Below are 23,884 nucleotides of genomic sequence, written 5' to 3'. Positions count from 1 at the left end.
GGATGAGATTTGCTTTGCCATTGTGTCCCACCATGATGTGCTGCTTTGCCTCAGACCTCAAAGCAACAGTACCCAAAATGAGCCTTTACCCATTTTAAGTTGATTTTCTCAAGTATTTTGTCACAGCAATGGAACTATGACTAACACGCTTGTACATTCCATGGCTAGGGGAGACCTGACTCTAATGCCCACCAAGCTTAGATGACATCCAAGCTGTACTGCTACACCCATTAGTCACCAGCTTAGAATGGGACAGCTGTAAGGGGAGAATGATGAGGACTAGGGGACAAGGACCCAAGACAGGAGGAGCCACAATCTCCATGAAGCAGAGCCAGGTATCCCATGAGTCAAGAGAGACTGGTAGGCTGGCCTCACAGCAACCATGACCGCCCAACTGGAACCTTCCCTCCAAATGGCACACCTGCTTCACCCTAGTCCTAGGGCATGACGGGACATGGTTTTAAGAAAAAAAAAAAAAAAAAGCTCTGTTGAGGCATAATTAATATACAGTTCAATTTGTAGCACATAAATAAACAATTTGGCGGAGTTGTATAGACCTATAAAGTGGTGCAATCATCAGGACGATACATTTTTAGGACACTGCAATCACTGCCCCCCCCAAAGTTCCTTCCACATTTATTCCATACTGCATTAATCACACCCACAATTAATCCCCATGCTCAACCTCAGCCACCATTGCTCTACTTTGCGTTGCCATAAATCTTCCTTTCCCAAGCATTTCATTAAAATAGCACACATTTGTAAGTTTTGCACCGGTTCCTCTCACTTGCGGTATTTTGAGAATGGCTTGTTTCTAGTCAGTCCCATTGCCAGGTAGAACTTTGCTGGACCAATCCACTGCATTTTGTTTGCTCTCTCAGCAGCTGATAAGCATAATTGGATCGTTGCCAGTGTCTGTTCATCATGAATTGAACAGTTGTAAACAATCCCACCCAGATCTTTGTGTCAATGTACACTTCCATTCCCCTTGGGTAGATCGCTACAAGTAGAGTTTGTGGCTCATATTATTAAAAGCCACACCGTAAGAAACTTCCCAACTGTGTTCCCCAGGGGCTGCTCCACTCAGCAATGTGCAGTAATCCAGTCTCTCTATACCCACGCCAAGACTTGGCATCATTTCTTTTGGATTGTAGGCATTGTGGTTGGGGTATGCTGGAATCCCATTGTTATTTAATTTGCATTTCCCTAATTAATGACTAAAGATATTGGGCATGTTTCCACATACTTAGGAGCCACTGGTACATCTTCTTTAGGGAAATACCTGTTCCGATTGCTCGTGCCTATTTTAATTGTGCTATTTGTCATCTTATTATGAAGTTGGAAGAACTCTATATCTGGCAACATGTTCCTCATCTCTTATCTAATTTTCAAACATTTTCTCTTATTTGGTGGCTTGTCTTTCCATTTTTGTAATTATATCTTTGGAAGTACACAGCTTCAGTCTCTAATTTATAACTCTTGCACAGTATCCCTTTACCAATTCAAAGATACAAGAATTTCCTCTTGTTTTCATTGAGAAATCTTATAGTCTTAGCGTTTATATTTAGGGCGAAAACTCTTTAATTATGTTGGTGTTGTAATTAAATTTAATAACGTTGATACTGATGCTGTAAGAATCTCAGTTCACGTTTCCGTCTGTAGATGTCTTGGTGAAAGTACACACCACTTGATGAAAAGTACACATCTTCTATTTAGAATTGCCCTGGACCCCATCAGAGCTCAACATGTCAGATCACACACGGAGGATTTCTTCTGGGATCTGAGGGGTTGAGCACCGGTTCTGTTCAAGCACTGTTGAAGCAGGAAACTGTGGCAACTCTGGGTGAGAATGTCTGAGATTATCTTGATTTTTATATCGTAGTGTTTAGTGTTGGGGGTAGAGTTGTTTTAATAGTTCCTCTGGAATTACAATATATGTGTGTGACAGCAGCTTGGTGGCTTACTTGCTACTTTTAAAAAATAACTTCTCTTTGTTGGGTGGGGTTTTAATTTACCTTTTTTTTTTTTTTTTCAAAATATTTCAATGAATTTTAACGTCTTAAAGTCACTGTATTCCCAATGAGGTTTGTGTCAGGTAAAGTAGAGCATGGGCCAAGTCAGTATTCGTGGGAAAGGGTTAGAAGTGTTAAGGGTGAGAAGGGACCGAGGTGGCTCAGATCAGTCATAAATTCCCATAGGCTCTACAGGACACGATCCAAGCTCCTCAAAGACACAGGCTGGGCCAACATGAGCTTCATGCCATCTGGACACGGTGTGGACTAGTCACACATGCAAAATACATATGCAGAACATGCAATGTTTGGCTTTCTTGTCACCAACATCTCTAAGTAAGAACATGTACTTAACTAATTTCTTAGAGAACATAGAATAACAAAATATTTTATTTGAAATAACAAAGAAAACATTCCTACCTGTTCTGAGGGCATTTCACCAAATAATGTCTCACTGTGAAAGGAAAAAGAATAATGGCGGGTAAATATAGGCTAGTTTGATATTACCTGAAAGGCAGGGACCCAGATCTTGCTCAGGTATTGGGGCTGCACCAGACAACTCTTGGGGTTTTTTGCCTATGAGTTTTGGAGGGAAATCACAACAGAGATATCAGGAGCACATGAATAAATTGCTTTGATTTCAGCTCTGGTCTGTACCAGGCATGAAGCCACATGCCCCAGTCATCGTAACAGTCATCATTGGCCAAGATGTTTTGGTCTTAGTGTGATGAAGTTCCACCTGAGTCATGAGAACAGCCCTTGGGACCACATGGGGCAGGCTATCTCTTCTCCTCAGAATCTGCTCGTTGTAAAATTGGCTGCATTTTCTGGTTAATGCTCTTTATGGTCCCAAAAGGGGCTTCTTAGTCAGATGTGATATTGCAATGCTTGGAGGCCTGAGGCAGGAGGACCTCAACATTGAGACTAGCCTTGGGCTTCGTACTATTTTAAACCAACACGTCAAAAAGAGGGCCTTAAGAAAAGCAGTCTTGGAGCAAGATATCTTTCTACAGTGGTTCTCCTTGAGGTAAACCTTCTATCCATAGTGGAAAAATAAGAATACATGGGTACCTAATCTAGAATGTGTCTCATCTAAGACTTGAGGTTGAGGTCACTTCAACAGAGGAAAGCTGAAACAGCCAGGGAAATCCTGAGTTGTGTGGCAAATGTTTCTATGCCCCAGGGAATCCCACCACTTTGCATCAGTTCACACCTGTGTATAACACCTCCTGCCTCATGCTAACCAGAACTTGGCCGCCTGGCTTGCTTGGATCCAAGGAACATTAGCCCATGTGCCACAAGCAGAGGCAGGAAGGGTGCTGTGTCTGAGGCTTGTGGCCGGCAGCTCTCCTGCTGCCAGCTTTTCTGTGGGCCCACTGGAAGCTGAGTCCCCACGGAGAAGGCGTTAAGCATTGTAGCTGAGAACCCAGAACAAGCAACCCCAACTGATCCACGGCCAGACTGCAGCTGCATGAATGCCTCTAGCTGAAAGCAGCAACAGATGCTCCACAGAGCCCACTGTTGACCCGTGGACGGTGAGCAGATGAAATGGTTTTCTCATGCTCTTGTGTTTGGGTAATCCTGCCATGGAGTCAGCCAGTGCAAATTCCAAAGCAGGGCTGTCAGCACTGGAGAGCTAAAAAGGCATACAAGCCAGCTCCGTGCTAATGTCAAAACCTTTCCTATATTTCATTTACTGAGCACCTACAGTGGAATAGATGGTTTATAGATACTACAATAGCAACCATAGCATATATGGGACAATTCATATTTATGACAGCATTGTAAGCTTTATGTGGGTCAATAGACTTTAGTATTTGGTTTGTATACCCTAGGACATTCTTGAAACAGCTTATAGGAATCAATTTCTGGGTTCCCTTACAGCGTGCCTGAGATCTGACTTTATTCCTTTTCTTCTCTGTTTATAACACCACCTTCTCCACATCACAAAGCCAAGGCATGCTGTCTGCTCATCCGGACTTATCTCATAGAGACCTGTCCTGGGAAGCAGGACCCATGAGCTGGCATGAAGCATTAGTGTCCACTGGGACTTCAAATGGCTCATGGCTTAGTAGCTAAAACTTATGACAATGAGATTCCCAGTATTCAGCTTCCAACTAGGGTTGACTAGTGACCTGATCCAGGTGTCCGCTGGCAGCATGTCAACCAGCAGCTTTGATGATACGTCATCATTTAACTCTTAACCTATGTAATTCAAAAGCTATACATGGTATTGAGTAGCATAAGAAAACTCCACCTATTCTTGCCTTCTTTTGTATTAAAGGTGAAATTCCTCAAGCTGACACCTATTAACAAAGCAGAAATGGGATTGATGGAGAACTAACTACACCACTAATCAGATTCTGAATCAGATTCCGAGTGCTTGTCTTCTCATTTACATGTGAGGATATATAATGTAAAAACAAAAATCCATTTCGGTAGAAATGCACATGCAATGAAATTTTACTGTGGGTGTATTAATTATTTATCTAAGTAAATGATCTATTTATGTTATTGTTGTTCATTTTATAGTCATCTTTCAAAATGCTGCGAATTGTGAAGTATTGATAATTTGATCTTATAACAATATTTTAACACCTGCACACAGAGACAAGGGAATGGAGATGTTATTAGCTCAAATTTGTGCACATGCACACATGCGTGCAGGCAAGCACAGTCGTCGCTCAACATAACAGCTGTGTGAAGATAGGATAAAATTCTGTGGGATGAGTGGATGGGAAAGAGAAGGGAAAGGACAGAGTGGCATTCCTAACCGCTGAGGCATTCCATCCCCGCCCCCCTGCACTTCATGGGGTGTTTTCCTTCCTTCATGGGGTGCTTAAGATAAACAGGGATGGTGATCAAAATCAAGGATATGAAAGGGCATGATGTCATCACACCATTTTAAGATACCTTTTCATGCAGCACTCTGGAAAGCACCTCTATTGAAACAATTTACATTTTTAATGAAAAAGTTGAGGTGTCGACAACACATAAATATAAAAGACCAAGGTCACAGAGCTTGTGAAAAAGTGTTTCAAGAACTATTCAGGCAAAAAAAAAAAGTGCAGAGCCCACAAGTTTGTACTCCAAGTTACACTTTACATTAACCATTTTAGACATTGTTTCTATGTTGTAATGAAAGACACTAAGGCACAGAGAGGATAATAAACTTATCCATAGGCACACAGCAGGTGTAATGGACGAAGCTGTGTTCTCCAAAATTCATATGTTGAAAACCTAATCCCCAGCACTTTGTAATAGGACTGTAGTTGGATATAGGATCTTAGAGATTAGTTAAAATGAGACCATTAGGGTGAATTCTAATTCAACAAGGCAGGCGCCTTTATAACAAAGGAGACCAGGTCACGAATGCAGACAAAAAACCAGATAAACCACACAGAGAAGATGGCAAAGACGGAAGTGCCAGGAGAAACCAGCCATGATGTCCACAATGTCCACTCAAACCTGCAGTGTCCATGACAGTGAGGCTAGGCAAGTCGGCCGTGCAGCCCAGTCTGCCCCAGGCTGCAGCGATCTGAGTGCTGCAAGTCCTTCCATGTCACACCGGCAGAGTGACCTGACCTGGAGGCCTCTGTGTCTACTCTGTGCCATTCTCAGAGACACTGAGAGCTGGTGCTATCTACAGATAGATGGCTGAGCCTCCCAGAACCTATGGCCTGTACATTGAGCTGCAGCCGAAGCTGGTAGAGCAGGGCCGAGATCCAGCAGAATGCCAGAAGCTTCCCTGTGTCTGGGGAGATGCAGGGAAAGGAACAGGGTAGATGGAGACCAGGAAGAGAGGTAGAATAGAAGCTGAGGAACTTCCTTCAGGGTGAGGGGACTGGCTAAGAAGGGCCGCCAGCATGGTGGGTCATGCCAGTAGTATATTTGCATGAATGTAAGGTCTGTGCTGTGAGGATGCAGGAACAACATGCCCGCTGATGAAGAGGGACCACCCAGGACTCAGTGTAAGCTTCTGAGAAATGGATGCCCCAGAGTCCCCTATCAGTAGGCATAACAGCATGCCAATCACATCAGTGTGGCCCTAGCTTAACCTGACTCTCTGGAGGGGGAGCCCACACAGCGAGGGTTCAGGAGTATGTGGGAGGCTTCCTAGTGAGACAGGACCATCCTAATTATGGTACTAGCTCTTAGGGTTTGGAAGCAGGAAGGAGAAGAGGTCCATTGGAGTGATTGACAGGATAGTCCTCCATCACTGTCTCCTGCATCCAGTGTGGAACATTTGTCCTCAGAGATAAAAACACAAGACACATGGTTTCGTTCTGGGTGACCGAGGAAAGTTCTGGAAGGAAGCTTAGTGCTTCTCACCCCTCCTGACAAGACACTCCAGCTCTAGCCACTTCCTGTCCCCACCCTTTTCCCTCATTCTCAGCTAGATCCTCACTGCTCAAAGCCATCACCCATGGCCAAGCCTACAAAAGTGTGTCAAGCCTGAAGGCGATGACTTCCCCAGCTGGGCTTATCACTGTCACCAATTCCACCAAGAGTTGGAAGGCAGGCTAAAGGAACCACACCCCCACTGCCAGGGACAACCAGGGTATGGCACACACACACACACACACACACACATGAACACACGCATGCACATGCACACGTGAACACACACACCTGCATTGACAGTTTGACATTGTCTTAGTCAGCTTTACCTGTCATCTTGACACAGTCTAGAGGCACCTGGAAGGGAATTTCAACCAAAGGACTGGCTACGGTGGACTGATCTGTGGATATGTCTATGGGAGAGTGTCTTGTTTTTTTGTTTGTTTGTTTTGTTTTGTTTGTTTGTTTGTTTTACAATTGATGTAGGAGTACCTAGCCCACCATGGGCAGCACCATTCCCTGGGCAGGTGGTCCTGTGCTAAATAAACAAGCTAGCAAACATAATCCTCCATGGTTCCTGCCTTGAGTTAACCCCTTCACTTCCCTCAGCGATGGACTGTGTTCTTGGACTAGTAAGCCAAATAAACCCTTTGTTGTCCAAAGCCACTATTGGTCAGGGCATTTGTCATAGCAACAGAAAAGAAACTGAATGATCTTTTTAGGAATGTTTAGAGGTAAGGCCTCGAGGGATGATTGGCTAATAGTCTACTAAGTGGTTCATGATTTGGGGATGAGCTACTGTAAGGTGATGGGGACTTAATGGCAAAACATAGCTGCAGTGAGTGGGTCTTGGAAGCCATGTCTTGTTCTGGGCTCCCTTCTCCCTCTCTGCTTCTAAGACATCATGAGATGGGATGCTCTGTTCCCTGCATGCTCCCTGCTGAGAGGTTCTGACTCCATGAGGGCCAAAGCAATGAGGTCAAGTAATCATAAACTGAAACCTTCGAGCCCATGAGCCAAAATAACCCTTTCCTCCTTTAAGCTCATGTCTGTCCAGATTCTTCAGTGGTGGAAGGCTGACTAACAGGATGCCTGTTTTGCCCACACCCAGGACTAGGAGTCCCACAGTCCTGAAAGGTAAGCTGAATACCCCTCCTTGCTTTACAGTCAGGAGATTTGGGGGCTCAGATGTAATTCCTTTGCAATATCTGAAGACTCACTTTGTAGATAAACGAACTTGAATCTAGGCTCTGAGTCCAGGACTCTTGAGAAACCTGCTAGGAGGCTCACAAGCCTCACAGAGGGAAGATGGCCTCTTTCCCACCAGTCTCAGTGGGCCTGTCAAGAACCCGTAGGACCCAGGATAGCCTGTGGCATTTTCTACCACCAGACCAAGGATAAAGTTGGCCTTGGGGCTACCAGGTGTCTCTGGTTCCAGGCTGCTGAGCCCTTTGACTTCCTCAGATCATCCTTCTGTTCTCTGTCAGCCCAGCCAGCCATCCTGTCCTTTGTGGTCTCTTCTCCCACTGCAGTCTGGCTGTGAGTGGCACACAGTCCCTAGTTTCCTCTTCGTTGTAACGCTGGAGGGAAACTCCGTAAGGCCTTTGATTGGTCCTCACAGCGAGACAGGCAGGGGAGAGAGGGGTTGTAATGAGCTTTGGGTTGTCCAATCTCTGGTCTTAGACAACAGAGCTCAAGTGGGCAGAAACTAGAGCTCACAGTGACCCCTATAGAGTAAAGAAAGGGCACCCCTGCTCCTGCCTGGTCCCAAGGTGCCTTACAGACACCTCACAGTAGCTCATTGCTAAATCACCCTTTGGAAGCTCAGGCACAGAAGGCTGGGAGAGAGCATCAGAAGCTCCCTGGGCCAGCAAGACTAGATGGACTCCTGACAAGCCAGTGGCCTTAGAAACCAGCGTCCCGAGAAACCACCAAACTCAGAGTTCAGTCCTGGGCCCCTGGACTGGTGTTCTGCAGAGTGACTCAGTTGAAGAGGCCCCAGGACAAAGTCCTGGGAAGTGTAGTCATTAGCACTGAGATCAAGGACAGTGATGTGTGCTAGAGAACAGAATGGAATACGCCTGGGCTGGGCTGGAACACGTGGGTACAATTAGCCTTGCTCATGGAGCAGCTGGGCATCCTGGAAACATAGCAGTGACGGCTGAGGCAGAACAGCAGCCAAAGAAGCTGGCCTGCTGCCCTTGGTTTTGGAAGAGCCAAGGGTATTACAGGGTCCTCAGGATGTCCTCTGTCCAGATGCTCCTGCAGGAACCAAGGAGCACTGTTGGGTAGGAGCAACCTACAAACCTTAGTCCCCTATGACCCCTACAGGAGGGGCTGGCTTTCCCAAACAGGCACACACAAAAATCCAAGCAACATACTTTGAGGGGAAAACCTAAACGCCAAGAGGCTCACAGTAAGGCCCCTTGTAAGAATTGGATCCCCTCTTCAAACCAAACATTATCCTCGACCCTTTATTTACAGTTCTAGCTTAAGTCACAATGATGCAGATTTGTTATCATTCAGGGCATGGGATGTGAAGCCATTACAAAAAGTTGGCAAGTGTTACTGGATTGTAGTGTCTTAGGATCACAGAACCATTTGGTATGGCCCACAAGTGCTTAATGGTCCTCAATGAGAGTAATAGCCATTGACAGCAGCTAGCTCACACCAGAAGGCACTTCCTGTAGTATATCCTGACCAGGTGGCTGTTATAGAAACATCCCAGCACTCCTGACCCCAAAGAGCCCCCATGGCAGTCAGTTATTCCCTAGCTACCTAAGGTAACTGGGCTGCACCTCTTTCTCCTCCCCAAGCTGGGGTCTACCTTGCTTCCAGTTTGGCAGTGGGAAAGACAGCAATATTGAAATAAATCACCATCACTCTGCATTCTCCTCTTTTCTACCAAATGAGAACTCAGAGGATTAATGTCCCAGAGAGTGCTGGGACAGAAGCAGAGCCACCAAAGCATTGGGTCCCCAACTGGACTTGTCCCCCAGTTTCTAAAAACTTGATATCCTTGAGCTTAGGGCACAAAGCATTAACACTGGAAATATTGCACTCAATGACTTTGGTATTCAAGGGGAATCCAACAAGCAGTGACAATTTGCTCCTGATCAATGACCCTCTGGAGTTCACATTGAAAAGGAAGAAACCCATTCATAAGCACCTAGGACCCAAGCTCATTTCTATCTTAATATGCAATGGATGTTACAAGGGCATGAAAACCGAATGTGTGTACTGTGTTTTGTGCTTTGCTGGAAACTCCTAAGTTGGGGCTCGCAAGCAGCCCTACTCCCAGATGTTAAAGTCTATCTGCACCCATCCATACTTGTTTCTGCCACATGTATGTCGAGTGTAGTGTTGGCTTTTATGTAGCTGTGACCAAAACAGCTGAAAGAACTCTTGAAAGGAGGGAAAGGAGTTCTTTGCTCCCAGCCTGCAGAGGGGTCAGCCCACAGACGTTTGGCCTCGTGTGCTCAGGCAAAACACCACAGAAGGGGCAGCAACTGGCCGAGACTACCCTTTAGTTCTTGGTGGACACAGAGCAGAGAACAAAATGGGACACGTGACAAGAAAACCCAAAACAACGTGACTCCTGTGACTTACTTCCTCCAGCTACTTGTCACCTTGTGAAGTTCCCAGCACCTCTCAACATAGTTCCATCAGCTTGGGACTCAGCCTCAAACACATGCGCCTATGGTGGGGACACATGATGCTCAAACCATAACACCATGTCTTTATACCATCCTATGTAGCCTTTGCAAGTCACCGATAAAGGGCTCTTGTCCTCTCTGAAACTCAGACATATCAAAAGAGGTAGCCCGGAGCCACAGAAGCCAGGCGGATCTGCTTGGGAAGAACCTCATCAATAACCCTCCATGGGAAACTAGAGAAAAGTTCCTTCACAACGGTCACCCTTAGATGCCTGAGAGTTTTCTAGAGTAGAAAAGTAGGACATTTGGAATACAACTAGAGCCCTCACCTCACCTCTGTCACTGCCTAGTTTAGGGATATTGTCACGCTCTCTGTCTCATGGGAACCATGCAGGCAACACAGGACTTGGAGGAGTAGAACCATGCACTGGATCTATAACAGGCTCAAACAATGCTCTTGACATCTGGGCAGGGCTTTGGATGCTGAGCACAAGCACCCTGCAGCATTCTGGCAGGCGAAGGTGATGAGCCAGTTTTAACAACCATTCCTTGAAGTCTCTCTATGAGGCATGGAGGAAGATGTCAGGTGCCCCACTCCCAGTGTGTCTGGTCTGCCCTTCTTGGCATTTCTCTGATTCCTGGGCCCTGCCTCAAGTCCCAAGGAGTCTGCACCTCCAGTCTGCCCAAGCCCTGGTGGAGCTGCCCTTAGCACACACCCAGCTTGGAGACTGCTAGTGACTTTTAAGCTCCAACAGCTGGGAGCAGAGCAGCTGAGAAGCAAATCTATTTGTTCATCATTTATGGAGCATCTGTCATGAGCCAAATTCCAAGGAGGGTCTGTCACATGCATGCTCTCTGCCTCACACAGAGTTCTCTGGAAGGGAGGCAGGGGGCCAACACCCATGGGCAACATTTGCCACAAGCTCAGAGAAGCAGCTGGGGTCCGTGAACTAGGGAAATTCTGGGATATCTTAATGGGGTGGCAGATGCCACAGAGGAAGGTACCTAAGGGCAGCACAGTGAATCACAAGGCCGGAGGGCAGCTCTCAGGCTCTAGTGGAGCTGTATCTGGCCTGTACCCCTGGCTCCAGGGCTGCATGTGCTTCATGTCAACTGAGGCCAAATCCTGGAACTTTCTGATGGCTCCTTTGTCTTCCACGCTTGCTGCCTTTGGTTTAACATTAAGGGAAGAAATACCCAGAACTCTGCACTGAAGAAAGGAAGTTGTGCGTGCAGGACCCTTGAGCCCGCTCGTTGCCCCAGCTGGACTTTGGCTGAATTGCTCTTCTGTGCCACCTCTCCCACCACAGCAATTTATTTTATTTTATTTTATTTTATTTTATTTTATTTTATTTTATTTTATTTTATTTTATTTCATGTGTAGGTGCTTTGCCTGCATGTACATCTGTGTACCATGTCATACCTGGTGCTGGACGAGGCCCTAAGAGGGTACCCAATTCCCCTGGACTAGAATTAATGATGCGTGTGAACCATCATGTCAGTGGTGTGAGCTGAACCCAGGTTCCCTGGAAGAGCAGCCAGAGCTCTTCGCTGCTGATCCCTGTGACAACAGCAGCTCTTATAGGTTTCAGAATTTTTCCTCCTCACCCCTTGAGCAAGTTTCCCATGGGTGTCAGGCCCTGGAAGCCCATCCTCCCTTCCTGGTTTCCGCAGTCTTGCCCATATCCCTGGGGAGCTGTCCCCTTTGTAGCTGTCACTCAGTTTCCCAGTATAAAGGTTCCTATGAGCGTGAACAGAAGCTAACTCTTCCCAGATTCACAACCGGAGCCTTATAGTGGCAGGGATGTGTGACTTAACTCGTGTGTCACCATAAGTGTGCTCAGGGTCCACCAACTCCTTTTGGAGAGCCTTGGGGGAGGGGGTTTGTACAAGGAATACTCAGAGAGGGCTTTAAAGAAGGAACATCTCAAGCAAGGCCCGAGGAGGCAGCCAACACCCTGGAAAAAGGTCCGCTGAGCCTTCTTTGGAGAACAGAACAGGGGCAGCCGGCTGGGCAGATTCTTAGAACAACTAGACTTGGGAAATGGAGCTCAGTAAGAGGCATGGACTGCTGTTAGAATGGGCAGCATTCCTATGGAGATAAGAGTCATGGACTGCAATGCCTGAGAAAGAAAACAGAGGGAGAGAGGACTGAGGACAGACTCCAGGGAATCAGAGACTCTGACAAGAAAGGAGGAGGCGCCAGACTGGAAAAGAACAGAGGGGGCAGGGCGCATTCCAGGTGTCACCTGCCTGCCAAGAAGACATTTGCAAGCCCCTTGGTTTGGCAACTTATCCCCCAAAACTCAGTCCTAAGAGGGTGAGCCAAAATGCAATGCCAGGCTGCCCTGGCTATGGCTTCAGCTTCCTCAGGATGAATAACACAATAGTAGCTGAGGAACCCGAAGCCCCACTAGCGAAGAAATGTGAGGGAAGGGAATCTAGCTGGTGCGGCTCAGGTCAGCTTATCTCAGCATCACCTATGAGAAGCCAGTCTGCCCACTCACTCTGCTCTCTGGTTCCAGGTAAACAGTTGCTGACCCAGGATGCCTTCCCACCAAGATGATAGATACTTTGCCCAACGTCATCATCTGCCTGCCTCCCTACCTGTGTGCGTGCGTGCATGTGTGCGTGCATGTGTGCCTGTACGTGTGTGTGGTGTGTCTTCCCATCCCAGACATGACCTTATCTGTTTTCTTACCTCTAGATTTCCTCTTGTGAAACACAGACTGGCAGGCAATGACCAGGGTGAAGAGCAGAACACTGAGGATGCCCACACAGCACACAAGGACGGCATACATGTAGAGATCTGAAAGGCACATTGTTATAAACAGTAACTCCAAATGAACCACGAGAAGGATTTCAGATGTAAACTATAAAGATCTTTCAGGAAAAAAAATGCACAAGTGGAAACCCTTCAGATCTACATTTGGGAGGCAGAGTTCCTAGGCTGTCATCAGAGGCAAACCTCAAGGGCCAGCAATGCAGCTCAGAGGCAAGGCACCCACCCACCTAGTGACAAGAAGTCTCAAAACTCAACCATGAAAGTAAGCACAGAATCCTACCCGGAAAGTGAGTAAAGCATGCAGAGACATTTCACTGGACAAGATACACACTGGTAACTACATACAGAAATGCGTTCAACTTGCTCAGTCATGGAAGAGATGTAAAAGAAAGCCAGCGTGGGACTGTCCCCACACTGTTCAGAGTGCTGGGAAGGATGTGGCTAAGTTAGGTCACTCCAACTGGGCTGGTAGTGCTTGAAAATGGAAGAGCTATTTTGGAAAACTTTTGAGAAGTGAAAATAATTCGTTTTTTTTTTTATTTTTTAAAGGGTGTGTGTGTGTGTGTGTGTGTGTGCATACACACATGCACATACATACAAGTATCTGTAGAGGCTAGATAATAGTATCAGATCCAGAGTTGCAGATGATTGTGGGCCCTTGGCTATGGGCACTAGGAACTAAGCTCTGGTCCTTTGCAATGGGAGCAAGGACCTTTAACCACTGAGCCATCTCTCCAGTACTCCTGCCCCAAACAATTTGAAACGGTTGTTTAGATTGTTTACCATTGACTAATCATTGTTTCTCCCTGTTTTCTTTATAACAAAGAACTCTAGGATGAGCATTCATCAATGTGAATCTTAATTCATCTCATACTATGTTCTCAAGATTTGAGTTTCTAGTGGAACCTCTGAGTCAGCAGGCATGCTATCTGTCCAGGAACCTAGGAAGGAAGACTGGGGGCAGACAACATGTCTGAAGTCATTAAGTCCTTTTGTGTTCTTAGAGTTGGTCAACATTTTTGTCTACACTAGACTGAGTAGATTTCTGTTCCTGGCTACTTAGAAGTTTGAACTAAAAAAGAAGCATAGTTGTATCTCTGTGTTTCCAGTTTCCACATCCAAAAATTCAAACAATTATGGATCGAAACTATTTTTTTTAAAGCCTTGAGAGCTAGAGAAATGATTCTGTGGCTAAAAGTACTTTTTCTTTCAGAGGACCCAGTTTTGGTTCCCAGCACTCACAACAATTGGTAAATCTAGTTCTAGAGGAACCAACACTCTCTACTGACCTTGAAAGTACTACACACATGTAATGCATAGATGTACATGCAGAGAAACATCTGTATATAAACACAAAAAAAAACCCATAAATACATATAGGGGTTTGAATGAGAATGTAGGCTACAGGCATATATATTTGAATGATTGGTATGGGCCACAACTGATAGAAGTGTCTAGGAAGGATCAGGAGGTGTGGCTTTGCTAAAGGAAGTGTGGCACTGGAGTGTGAGCTTTGAGGCTTCAGATGTTCAAAACAATCCCAGTTAACTCTCTCTCTCTCTCTGTTTTGCGCTCATGGATCAAGATGTGAGCTCTCAGCTACGGCTCCAATGCCATGCCTGCCGGCCTGCTGCAATACATCCCACCATGATGGTCATGGACTCCAGACCTCCAGAAACATAAGACCCCAAATTAACTGCTTTTTTCTATAAATTGACTTGGTCTTTTTTTTTTTTTTTTTTTTTTTTGGTCACATATGGGTAGGCTGAAGGTAGGGTCTCCCAAGGGGATCCTGGAGCAGAGGGGAGCTGGAGGGAGAATTCTAAATGCAAGAATGAACATGAAGCACTGTGGGAAGTGCTTAATGCCTCAAATGCTGTTCATAAGCAACCATGTGGTCTTCCCATCCATGTACTGGGAAAGTCCTAGTGGAAGTCAGATTACAATGGACGGAAAGTCACAGGATGTGAGGAGCTCTGGTTGGAAACAGTGGCTTTTTCCCAGTAGTAAAGTCCACTGTTCACAGGGACACACATGATCTTGTCTGAGGCTTTATAGACTGATAGAGTGGAATGGCTAGAGAGTTCACATGTGTGCCTCCATTTCAACAATGCAAAACTCAACAATGGGACTCGTGGATTCTGAAAGAAGCAAGTCCTGATCAACTGAGGTCACAGACCCAGATTGAGGACAGGATTCCAGGATACAGGACAGTCTAAATCCTGTGACTCCCACAGCCAGTTCTGATTTATTCATTATTGAGAAAATTATTCCAGGAACTTGGCTGGCATGAAAAAAAAAAGTGGTAAATAGTCCAATTGCCTTGCTGGGCCACACAGAATTGGGGCAGATGGAGACAAAGCAGTCTCCTTGGGATTCAGATGTCAGTCCCGATAAAAAAGGTAGGGTAATTTGGCTTCTGTTTCCTTCTTGGATAGGAGGAAAACGCTGTCTTACTAAAGTCTCTATGCCCCAAGATAAAAGTATCCTCACCCACCTGTCTGTTTATTTTCTCTACACTTCTTAGACTGGGACCACGGAGGAACAGGGCTGCAGGAGAGCTCTGAGATTTGTCAATATTGTCAGAGGTCTCTGTAACACACCACACACATCTGGGAGGTGCTCTACCATGGAAGGAGGCAAAGAATTCAAGGTCCAGTCCTGGTTTCTGATCTCAGCCTAGACGCGACAAGAGGGAGCTGGCTCTCTATAGGCAGCTGTGGCTGCAGAATCACAAGACCTCTGGCCGGGGTGTAATGCTCTGCTGCTCTGCTCTGCCAAGCACAGAAGCCCTGGGGGTGATGGATACCCATCAGTGGGCACCACCCACCGACATGTGGATCTTCATGCGTGGGTACCAGTGGATGGTCTCCGGTCAGCTCTTGGAGCTATAGGAGCCTTAAAATGTGTCTCTTTGCAGGAAGAGGAAAAACAACACATGTGTATCCCCTCCCCCAGGCAGCAATTGACACTGAGAAGTCCTCACTTTGTCTACTGTGCCAAGCATTTTATTTTAACTACCAAAAAAGGGGCAAAGCTGTTCAAAACAGTGGCCCTGCCACTGTCTCTAGTTTTCTCTGTAAACAAAGGTTAGCCCAAAGCCAGGGAGGGTCCTAAAATCACAAGACTAGGGTCACATTTTCACAGTGACAGCTCAAGCAAGTCGCCCTGTGCTCTAGAGACTGTTCTCAGGCTTGAGTTCTAGACTGATGTCATCCTCTCTTCTCCCTTGATCTATCTATAAAAGATGACTCAAAAAATTTCAAAACACGAGCCTGACCAAATAACACTGTTTGAAGGGTAAAACTAACGCTTTAGACTCAAAGTCAACAAAACTTCGAAAACCAACTTGTGAATATCACATGGGAGGGTCACTGGAGCTTGTAGGTTGATGGCAGAGAGCTCATAGCCTTCATGAGCTAGTATCAAAATAAATGAAGAGCCACACGGGACTGAGGATTTAGCTCTGTGGCAACGTATAAGCACAGACTGTGTCAGGCACTGGGCTTAATTCTGTCCAAATAAATAATAAAATGAATGAATAAATGCAAAATAAGTGAATATATAAATAACAAAATATTACCTCTACCTACGCATTCAACAATAGCAAATATCATGCAGCCATCCTTAAACCTGTTTGTGATTTTGTCTTTTGCCACTGAGCTGCTAAAGACACCACTGCCACTTTTAGACAAGCTGCAAAGCAGAACAAAACAAAAGGGTCTTCCCAAAACAGATGGTGGGGCCAGCAGGCTGCAGTGGCTGCGCACACCACAGGGAGGCCAACACAGGGTGACAATGTTACTGAGCCAGCTCTTGCCCATCCTCCTAGACTGCCAACTGAGCCAGGCAGGACAAAAAGCACCTGTTGCCTGGCAACCAACAGAGTATTCAGTGCTGCTGTAAAACTGTGTGACCCAGCATTCCTTAGCACAACCAAGTGCCCCTCACCCGACCCTTCCTGCCGCAAGAGCAGTCAAGAAAGCCAGGGTCAGTATTTTACATTTCCAGTTCAAAGGCAAGAGCCTAGGGAATAGCTGTTCCGGCAATAAAACTCTGTGTACTTCCACTATTTTTTTTTTTTTAATGCAGCCTGTAATACCATCTTGCTCAGGGCAAACTATCTGAGTGATAGCCCCGAGGGATTTTAACTCGCTCCAATAGCTCATCAAGAGCCCTGACAATCAATGCTTGTTTTGTTGGGCAGGCACACCGCCAGACCTAGCTAAGCCCCAGGAGGATGGATATCTGTCCACAGCCCACAGTGAAGCTCTTCCAATCAGGAACAAAGGAGGGAAAGGCCTGAGATCCTGTGCCAGAGAGTTTCAACTACACCCTTGACCTTGCTAAAGCTGTGGCAGATTTAAAAAGCAGAACACAGGGACATTGCTGCGGTGGCGGCCAGCGGTGGTGGCAGCAGCGGTGACTGCAAATATCGCCAGTGCCATTATCACCACCACCACCTCCAGCAGGGAAAAAAAAAAAAACCAAAAACATGGAAACAGCTGTCCTGGGGTATGCATAATGCATGGTGAGAATGTCAACTTCTGGTCTTTGATAGGATTTTACTGACTCCATAGAAAGGCCATGCTGGGCCACAGATTGTACTTACAGTTAAATTGAGAGTTAAGCTGATAGTCAGCACCTTTGGCATTATACAAGCTGCAGAGTGTGTCCAGACTGGTGCTACAGTCCTTTGAAATGCATGAGGTCTTTTCTCTTGTAGCATTGCAGTCTTACGATACAGTCCTTAGGTCATCCCCATCAAAGCCACCTCACACCCCCTCACCCCCCGATCCCCCGAGAACGCGTGATTCCTGATGTGCTGGTCAGCACTGCAGAGGTGGAGCCAGGCCTCCCTCAGGCAGATGCTTTAATGACCTTCCTTGGTGAACCCTGCAGCCATTTCCAGTGTGCTACCTGATCCTAGCGCCATGCTTAAGACAGTTCTGAAGACAGAGGGTAATGCTCAACCAGATTGTCTCAGTTTTACTCCAATGTAATGAGAAGAGAAAACCCTGCTTTCTACCCTACCCCGACACACACACATGCACACACACACACACACACACACACACACACACACACACACATGCACACACACACACACACACAAGTTCCCTCTGTGGAGGAGAGAACCACCTTTATCTCTGCACAAGAGGGAGGACTAGGACTGCTTTGCTAGGAGAAAGTTATCAGATAAAGAAAAAGGGAATTATGAAGTGTAGAAGGAAAATTTGAAGATTCACTATTGGGGGGAAAATGTGATCTGGAGAAAGGGAGGGAAAAAACTACTTACAACTATAACATTAAACAATAAGTCCTGGCAAACTGAGTGGTTATGTGGACATGGGTGGCTCACCAACCATGGAAAATTAGAGCCAAAGTTTTCAAAGCGATATGGTGTCTTTCTAACAGGCTACTGGAAAAGGTAGCTTTGAATCCCTGAGCATTCCCTATAAGGCCAATTGCCCATGGTTCTACATACTCTCTTGCTGACCTACAATGGGCAGGGGGCGGGGCACAGACCTCTTCTTAGATCCCTTGACCAACTCACTCCATATCAATCAATGCAATACTTCCCAAGATGGAATCCTTCGAAAGGTCCTGCCCCCAGTGACATTAACCACTGTCCCCTGTCCAAAAGCTCTGCACAAGAGCTTGAGAGAGAATGATGTCACTGCTTATGGTCATAATCTTCAGTTACTTTGTGGTGACCATCTCTCTACTGGTCTTTCTATGAGGCAGAGACCTGTAACCTCCTAACTCTTGGTATTTGGGGGCAGAATCCGTGGATATGGGGACTGTCTTGTGCATTGTCTCTGACCTCAAGATTCTAGTGGCATTCCCACATCTGAGGCAACCAAAACTGTCTCCTGAAACCAGAAAACGTCCCCTACAGGGCAAAAGCATCCACTGTTGATAACTCCACACCAAGACTCATACTTGATTGGAGGCCAGAGGCTTGCATTATACAAGTGTCGTAGAAATCATGCTACAGAGTGTGCCAAGACTGAATGCTGCATCCTTTCAGAAGCGAAAGGCACCACCTCAGGGTTCAGCTTGCATTCGTAACAAGCTCCAGGGAGGGGCTGCCACTGGGAACTGTCTCTCGGGCTGTGGCTCCTAGCCTGCTGCAGGCTGGAATCAAATGGGGAGGTATTCACAGGGTTCCGTGCTAGGTCAGTATCTCTGGGGAGGGCCAAGCACTCCTGTTTTTAAAGCTCCCTGAGTGGTTTTAACACAGGAGGAAAACCAGTTGCTTATAGCTCTCAAAATCTTTAGAACCCCAAACTTCTGAAGCAACCAAAAATTAAGGACAGCTTTTGTGGATGCAGTCTTTAATTTCCCATGCCCTCCTTGGCATCATCTAGGAGAGATACAGGGGAAGTAAAACAACGAAACAAATAGAATTGGTCAGAATAAGGGTTTCACCACTGCTTTGTCCACTCTAGACAAGACCGCTAGCAATTCCCATTTCACTCCCACAAGATCAGTCCAGGAACTTATAACGATGCTAGGAAAATACCAGGAAACTCAAATATTTTTTCTCCTATTCCTTTGTTACTGTCTAGAAAGGAGGCTGCTGCATCAAGATGCCAGGCTTACCTTCAAAAAACGTCCAGGTCACTTTCTTTTTCTCAAAGGAATCTTCATCAACTTTGAGGGAGATCACTGTAAGCAGAAAGAGACAGGGCAGGGTGACACATGGCAGCTTATACCCCCGGCCCACACTGTAACCCCAAATGGTGCCATATGCTACTGATGTCACTTAAATTTATAACGTCCATAGCAAAAACAAAAAACCTGCCTTAAGTCATCACAACCCAGATACCAAGGAGAAACACAATGGCTTTCACCAAGGACAGGCATTGTCTCCATCCTCGAGATCCTAGTGGCATTCCCACATCTGAGGCTACCAAAACTGTCTCCTGAAACCAGAAAATGTCCCTTATGGGGCAAAAGCAACAGCTGTTGATAACTCCACACCAAGACTCATACTTGAATGGAGGCCAAAGGTTTGCATTATATAAGTGTATTAGAAGCCAGTACATGGAAAAACCAAGGTACAGCTTAATGAGAGCCCCACCTGCCCCCACATACTTTCAAACAGCCACTTCCTTGGTGGTTTTTACCACCTTCCATGGTGCAATGCTGGAAATTATTCCAGACAGAAGCACCTGCAATCATGCCACAGAGACCACTCTAAATGCAAGGCACTCCCAAAGACAGCCGTTCCTACCCTTGAGATTATTTTTCTTTTATTTGGTGATTGGTCACTGGATTTACTTGCTCTGCTTTCAGTAGAGTTGAATTACAATATGTAATACCCTGAACATCACACTAGGGAACTAAACAGCTACAACAACAACAACAACAAAACACATACAATATCAGGGACTGAGCTGGTTGTTCAACAAAACTTTCTGTGTAGACAGAAATGTTCCATGCGAGTGTCGTCCAGTTGGGCAGCTATTGGCCACATGTGGCTACTGAGCATTTAAAATGTTGATTGACTGACCAAGACAACACGCTTTTAATCTCAGCACTTGAGAGGCAGAGCGAGGCAGATCTCTGTGAGTTCCTGGTCTACACAGCTAGCTCTAGGACAAATAGGGCTACACAAAGAGACCTTGTCTCAAAAAAGCAAACAAAAATACAATTGAATTAAATTTCAGCAATTTAAGTTGTCACACAAGATCTGTGGCTGAAGAGCTCTAGACAAGAGAAGCAAGAAGTTGGATTTTAGAAAGGTGGGCAGAATGTAGAGATGGCCTGATGCTCATTTCATTTTATTGCACTTCCGGAATTATTGTTGTCATAGATTTCACTTCTTTTTTTTTTTTTTTTTTTTTTTTTTTTTTTTTTTTTTTTTTTTGGGCAGTGAACTTCAAAACTTTATTGTGCAGGACAGAGAGCCACACTTCTGCCTGCCACTCCCAAACTTTTAAGATTTCACTTCTTAATTTTCTATGCTTTTGTCTTTTGAGGCCTTTGTTGGATAGCTAATCTTCTCTTCACATGTGTCTAACCTGCTGAAAAGCTCTTTATTAGGTTTTTCTTTTCATGTATGGCCTCTTTCAGCTCAAGGTTGCCTGTCTAACTCTTCTTCAGACATCCCAGTTCTCCAATGGATCCTCCAGCCTCTAATGTAATTTCCTAACCAGGTTAATGACAAACTGCAACAGCCATGCCCGACAACTTCCATAGCAATGTCACCCGTTTCTCCCATCTGGTTTTGATTTGACATTGTCTCAGTGTGCTTGAGAACTTCTCCAAAGTGAATGTCAGACCCTGTTAGAAGAATCACAATGTCTCTAGAAAGGTCTTCCATTTCCTGAGAGCGAAGGGAAGAAGACTAATGTTTACTTTAATTCACTCAGGGTTTGAACTGCTTAGGAACTGAGTTTTTAGAGTCCGGTCTGTTTCTTGCTTTGGGTTTAGCCCTTCAGGGTTCTGAGGCAGGAAGCTTGGACTGTTAAGTTACGATCCTCACAGTTTTCATACCATGCTCATACCAAACTCATTTGCTTTCAAAACATTCCTGGCTGTCACTTTCTCTATCGCTCCACTAGGGCAGCTCCAGATAAACTTCTGGAAGGCAAGCAGTTTTGGATTAACTTCCAGAAGGCTTGTGTGTCTCCCTCACTGCTCCTTTCTGCAATCTCCCAGCCTAAGAACAAGTATGAGAACTGAAGTATATGAGCCCATAGATAACTGTGCAGGTGGCTGAAGACGTGGCTCAGTGGTTAAGGCACTGGCTGCTCTTCCAGAGGAACCTGGCTCAACTTCCAGCACCCATGTAGAGGTGCACAATGTTCTGTGACTCCAGTTTCAGGGGATCTAAAACCCTCTTCTGTGGGAATAAGCCATGCACATGGTACACAGACAACTTACAGGCAAAATACTCACATATAGAAAATTAAAAGCAAATGCGCAATTTAGGAACACATGAAGATGCTATTCAGAAGGCAAAAATTTATAGATTTCTTTTCCCCCTCCTAAAGAAAACTCCTGTCACCTTCACTTGACATATTCCTGGAAGTTGGCAAGGGGTGTGTGTGTGTGTGTGTGTGTGTGTGTGTGTGTGTGTGTGTGTGATAGAAAGCAGCCTGACCCTCCAAGAATGAGCTTTCATTGCCGACATGGTCTTGAGTATGTGTATATGTAAATATATTATTCAAACTCAACCTTCTTGCTCAATTTGTCTTAATCCAGAACTCCTGTACTCTACCAAGAGCAACCAAGATTCCAGAACTTAATATAATAATAATCATGTGTTTATTGTGGGCTTTGATGGAGTCTAAAGGGGCTGGTGCATTTTAAGCGAGGTGGCCATGTTGGAAAGGTGCAGAGCAGATTGGAGTGGAGGAAGAAGCCATAAAGAGAAATGCATAGGAGGAGACTTGAGCTTGAGGCTCAAGGTCCAAAGCATCCTGATGGGCTTTGTCCCCTAAAACTGTCCATCCATTTTCCCAACTAGCCTGAATAGTTTCCACAACCTTACTCTTCAGTTTACTGAGGATGGGGAAGGATGATACCACAAAATCCTGATGCAGGCAGCACAGAACAGATGTAAAAGACCCTCTGAGTAGCTTAGCTTCAGGAGGTGAAAGATGGTCATCATGGTTCAGAGACTACCACTCCACTGTAGTCCAGGAGTCAGCTACAGCAGCATCACTCAGGAAGTTGTCACACGTGCAGAACCGCGATCCCTATCCCAGGTCTATGGCCCCAGAGTAACTGAGAGCCTAGTGAGTCACATGCAAAATACGGAGTAGGAGCTGCAGAAGGCAGCAGGTTAATATAGTGCCTGCCATGCAAGCTTGGGATCAGAGTTTGGATCTCTGGTGCCTACATGAGAGCCGGGGGCCTTAGCGCTATTTCTCTGCTAACTGGAAATAGTCATGAACTGCCCTCAGCGAAACTCTTCTCTTTGAACCCAGAGATTAAAGCTTATTTGAGCAGTACACAGTAGTTAGTATGGAGATCCACAACTGGTCACACACAGAGAATAAGGGACCATGTAGTGCTCAGCTCTCAATAGGTCATCCATGGCATACCCCCACCAAAGGCTCAGGGATTACTATAAAAAAGAAAATTTTTTTTCCTGCAGGGAAAAAAAAAAAATGGAGACAAGACAGGGCCATTGCACACAATAATTCACAGTGGCTGTGAGTGCATGCACAAGACCTACACAGGGTCAAGCCAGCCAACGATGGGGTGGGTCTCACAATGTCCCGCCCCTGTGTGAGAGGCTACTGCTGATTGGTGGGAGGAAGAGTCAGTTTTCTTCAAGGAAGTGGCCCTTGAGAGGCTACCCTTGCTGCAGTAGATGGGTCCACATTCATGGACATCTAAGCCACACTAGAGACTCGGTTAAAAAAGACTGCACCAAGTTGGCATGGGGAAGCAGTGGCTGGGACACACAGTAAAAGTTGGAGAGGAGGAAATGGGGAGGTTGGTTTGATCAAACCATTGTAATCATTTATGAAATTATCAAAAAGAGTGGGGAAAATGTCTGGGCATAGCAAAGCATGCTTGTAACTCAAGAGATGGAGGGCAGGGGGATGGAGACTTGGGGGACTCTGAAGCTTATTGGCCAGCTAGACTGGCTGAATTAAAGGGTACAGTGACAGACTGCTTCAAAACCTAAAGGTGGAAAGCCATCAAAGGACATCCAACACCGGCCGGTCCTCCACATGCATGCATATATTCACACACTTACACTAACAAGTACAAATGTCATGGACACATGCACACAGTTTTTTAAAAAGGAACTAAAGGGTGTGGTGAGCCCATTCACACTAACTTAAAGTGCTCAACTGAAGTGGCTGATGCCTTAGCTTATAAAACAGAGGTGATATGTACCAATGACAGGACCAGTGAGGGTCACATGGGTTCAAATATATGGCGTGCTCCCAGCAGTGTCGGAGATGCCATGAGCATCTCTACTCACAGGCAGCTTGCCCCTTAAGAGCACAATTGTGATTTTATTGACTGCTAGGATCCCAACCCCTAGAAGGATTCTTTGCCTCAGAGTCCTTTCCAAGGGCCAGTTGTTCCAACTGGCCAAAACAAAAGGGCTC

General features: G+C 45.8%; 1 protein-coding gene across 1 annotated transcript in view; it reads right to left on the bottom strand.

Annotated features, from left to right (window-relative positions):
• Vstm4 (V-set and transmembrane domain containing 4) overlaps positions 1-23,884 on the bottom strand; it is a 78,847-nt gene that overhangs the window by 31,509 nt on the left and 23,454 nt on the right. The window contains exons 3-5 of the mRNA XM_051141807.1: positions 19,404-19,469; positions 12,711-12,818; positions 2,433-2,466 (exon numbers count right to left, since the gene is read on the bottom strand). Coding sequence (XP_050997764.1) covers positions 2,433-2,466; positions 12,711-12,818; positions 19,404-19,469 — 208 coding nt within the window. The remainder of the gene's footprint in view (positions 1-2,432; positions 2,467-12,710; positions 12,819-19,403; positions 19,470-23,884) is intronic.

This window comes from Acomys russatus, chromosome 3, assembly GCF_903995435.1.
Source record: "Acomys russatus chromosome 3, mAcoRus1.1, whole genome shotgun sequence".
NCBI classification, from domain to species: domain Eukaryota; kingdom Metazoa; phylum Chordata; class Mammalia; order Rodentia; family Muridae; genus Acomys; species Acomys russatus.
Note: the sequence above shows the minus strand (reverse complement) of the source record. Positions and strands in the feature narration are given on the sequence as shown.